We start from the raw sequence: 2,698 nt of genomic DNA on the forward strand, positions 1-2,698 counted from the left end.
ACACACATTTACAAGGGGGCCAACGTTTGAGCAAAAGTTTGACCTCAAACTTTGGCTCAAACGTTGGTAGTAGCAAGCTTAAGCCATCTGGTATAGAAAGTTTGAGTAAAAGTTTGCCTCAAACTTTTACTCAAACTTTTATGATTTCAACCCGGTTCACAACGGATCTTTCTCCAACTCCAAGAGCAATCAACCAAGGCCTTTATCAACCCAATTCCATCAAGAACAAAGGCCCAATTCAAGGCTTGAAGACCATTTGAAGAAAGTGTATAAATAGCTTAGGATTTAAGTTTTCAGCGGGAGTTTTTTTTCCTTGGAGAGCTTTCCGTTTTAGTTTTGCTGAATAGTTTTTTTTTAGAGCTTTTGGTTTTGAATTATTTTGAGTTTTCTGAGCTTCGGAGTAGGAGAATTGAATTCTCTTCCTCTTAGTTTTCTTGTTTTCAATTTCAATTACATTTGTCTTGGATCTTGGGTTGAAGAATTGAGGAAATTCTGTCTCAATCTCACCTTGAGATCTCTCTGTCTCACTTTACTGCAACTTTTGGAGAATTGAGATTTACATTCAAGTTTTCTTCTGTTTTGATCTTCTGTTTCTTGCAATTGAATTCTACATTTGGATCTAGGAAGGAATTGAGATCTAGACTTGGTTATCTAGTCTCTTGGGTCCTGAGATCTGGAGTTTGCATTTTAAATTCTCTGTTTAATGCTTTTCAAGTTCATTTACATTTTCGCTCTAGATCTGTTTCAATTCAAGTCACCCTCTACTTGTCTGATTAATGCAATTTGCTTTTCTTTGTTTAAATTCTGCAAATCCACTTCCCAATTCCCTTCACAATTCAAGCCATTTACATTTCTTGCACTTTAAGATTCTGCAATTTACATTTCTTGCGTTCTAAGTTTCTGCCATTTAATTTCTTGTTCTTTAAGATTCAGCACATTTACCTTCTCTGCTCTTTAATTTACTGCAATTGTCCCTCTCTCTTTTAAGTTTCATGCAATTTAGCTTCTGTCGAATACAAACCACTCAAATCAGCTTTTGATTCACTTGACTAAATCAACCACTAAACTAAAATTGCTCAATCCTTCAATCCCTGTGGGATCGACCTCACTCCCGTGAGTTTTTATTACTTGATGCGACCCGGTGCACTTGCCGGTTAGATTTGTGTGTTTGGAATTCATTTTCCGAAAATACACATTAGGTGGCTGTAGATTATGATTCAAAATGGGTAGAAGCCATAGCCACAGCAGCAAATGACAACAAGGTTGTGATGAACTTCTTAAGAGGGAATATCTTCAGTAGGTTTGGAGTGCGTAGAGCTCTTATCAGTGATGGAGGAACACACTTCTGTAACAGGCAACTTGAAGCACTCTTCTCTAAATATGGAGTAAAACACAAAGTGGCAACTCTATATCATCCACAGACCAACGGGCAAGCTGAAATTTCAAACAGGGAACTCAAAAGAATTCTTGAAAAAACTATTGGAGGCTCAAGAAAGGATTGGTCTAAAAAGCTGGATGATGCTTTATGGGCCTACAGAACAGCCTTCAAATCACCTATCGGGATGTCTCCATATCAATTGGTGTTTGGCAAGGCTTGTCACTTACCAGTTGAGCATGAACATAGAGCGTTCTGGGCTCTAAAGATGCTAAATTTTGATGACCAAGCTGTTGGAGAAAGGAGGCTAATACAACTTAATGAGCTGGAGGAGTTCAGAAATCAAGCATACGAGAATGCAGAGATCTACAAGGAAAATACAAAGAGGTGGCATGATCAAAAGATAACAAGGAGAGAGTTCACAGAGGGACAAAGAATGTTGCTGTACAATTCAAGACTTAAGTTCTTCCCAGGGAAGCTCAAGTCTCGATGGTCTGGACCCTTCACCATTCTCAAAGTGTCACCTTATGGTCATGTAGAGCTCATGGAAGATAAAACATAAAGAACTTTCACTATGAATGGCCATAGACTCAAGCAATACTTGGGAGACTCACTGGATAAAAAGAGAGTGAGCTACCATCTTAGCTAAAAAAGGAAGAACATCAAGCTAGTGACACTAAAGAAACACTGGTTGGGAGGCACCCCAACACCCTATATCCTTTTGATTTACTACTTTCTTAGAAGTAGCTTAAAACTTGTTAGTTTAGGTAGCTTAAGTCTCAGTTTAATGTTCTATTTCATTGCCTTATAAAAGTAGATTGAAGGTGGTAGATTAAGAAGTTTAGATTTCAGTTTTTAATAGTTAGTAGTTTACATTCTGTTTCTTCTCTTTCTGAAATTGCAACTTGATGCACATATTTTCTGATGATGAGTAATGATGTGTGGAAAATGATCCAACACGAAACTAACCGGCAAGTGCACCGGGTCGCATCAAGTAATAAAACTCACGGGAGTGAGGTCGATCCCACAGGGATTGAAGGATTGAGCAATTTTAGTTTAGTGGATGACTTAGTCTAGCGAATCAAGAGTTGATTTGAGTGGTTTGTATTCGACAGAAGCTAAATTGCATGAAATTAAAAGGGAGAGGGACAATTGGCAAGAATTTAAAGTGCAGAGAAATTAAAGAGGCTGAATCTTAAAGTGCAAGTAATATAAATTGCAGAAATTTAGATTGCAAGAAATATAAATTGCAGAATCTTAAAGTGCAAGAAATGTAAATGGCTTGAATTGTAAAGGGAATTGGGAATTGGATTTGCAGAAATT

At 37.5% G+C, this 2,698-nt stretch overlaps 1 protein-coding gene across 1 annotated transcript; it reads left to right on the plus strand.

The window, feature by feature from the left end:
* On the plus strand, positions 1,563-1,937 carry LOC107640765. Its single transcript, XM_016344264.1, has one exon. It carries the CDS (start codon positions 1,563-1,565, stop codon positions 1,935-1,937), a length of 375 nt encoding a protein of 124 aa, XP_016199750.1.

This window comes from Arachis ipaensis, chromosome B05 (assembly GCF_000816755.2).
Source record: "Arachis ipaensis cultivar K30076 chromosome B05, Araip1.1, whole genome shotgun sequence".
Taxonomy (NCBI): domain Eukaryota; kingdom Viridiplantae; phylum Streptophyta; class Magnoliopsida; order Fabales; family Fabaceae; genus Arachis; species Arachis ipaensis.

Excerpts from the sequence above, each read along its gene's own strand:
- LOC107640765 (XM_016344264.1), top strand. The coding sequence starts at position 1,563 with ATGTCTCCATATCAATTGGTGTTTGGCAAGGCTTGTCACTTACCAGTT.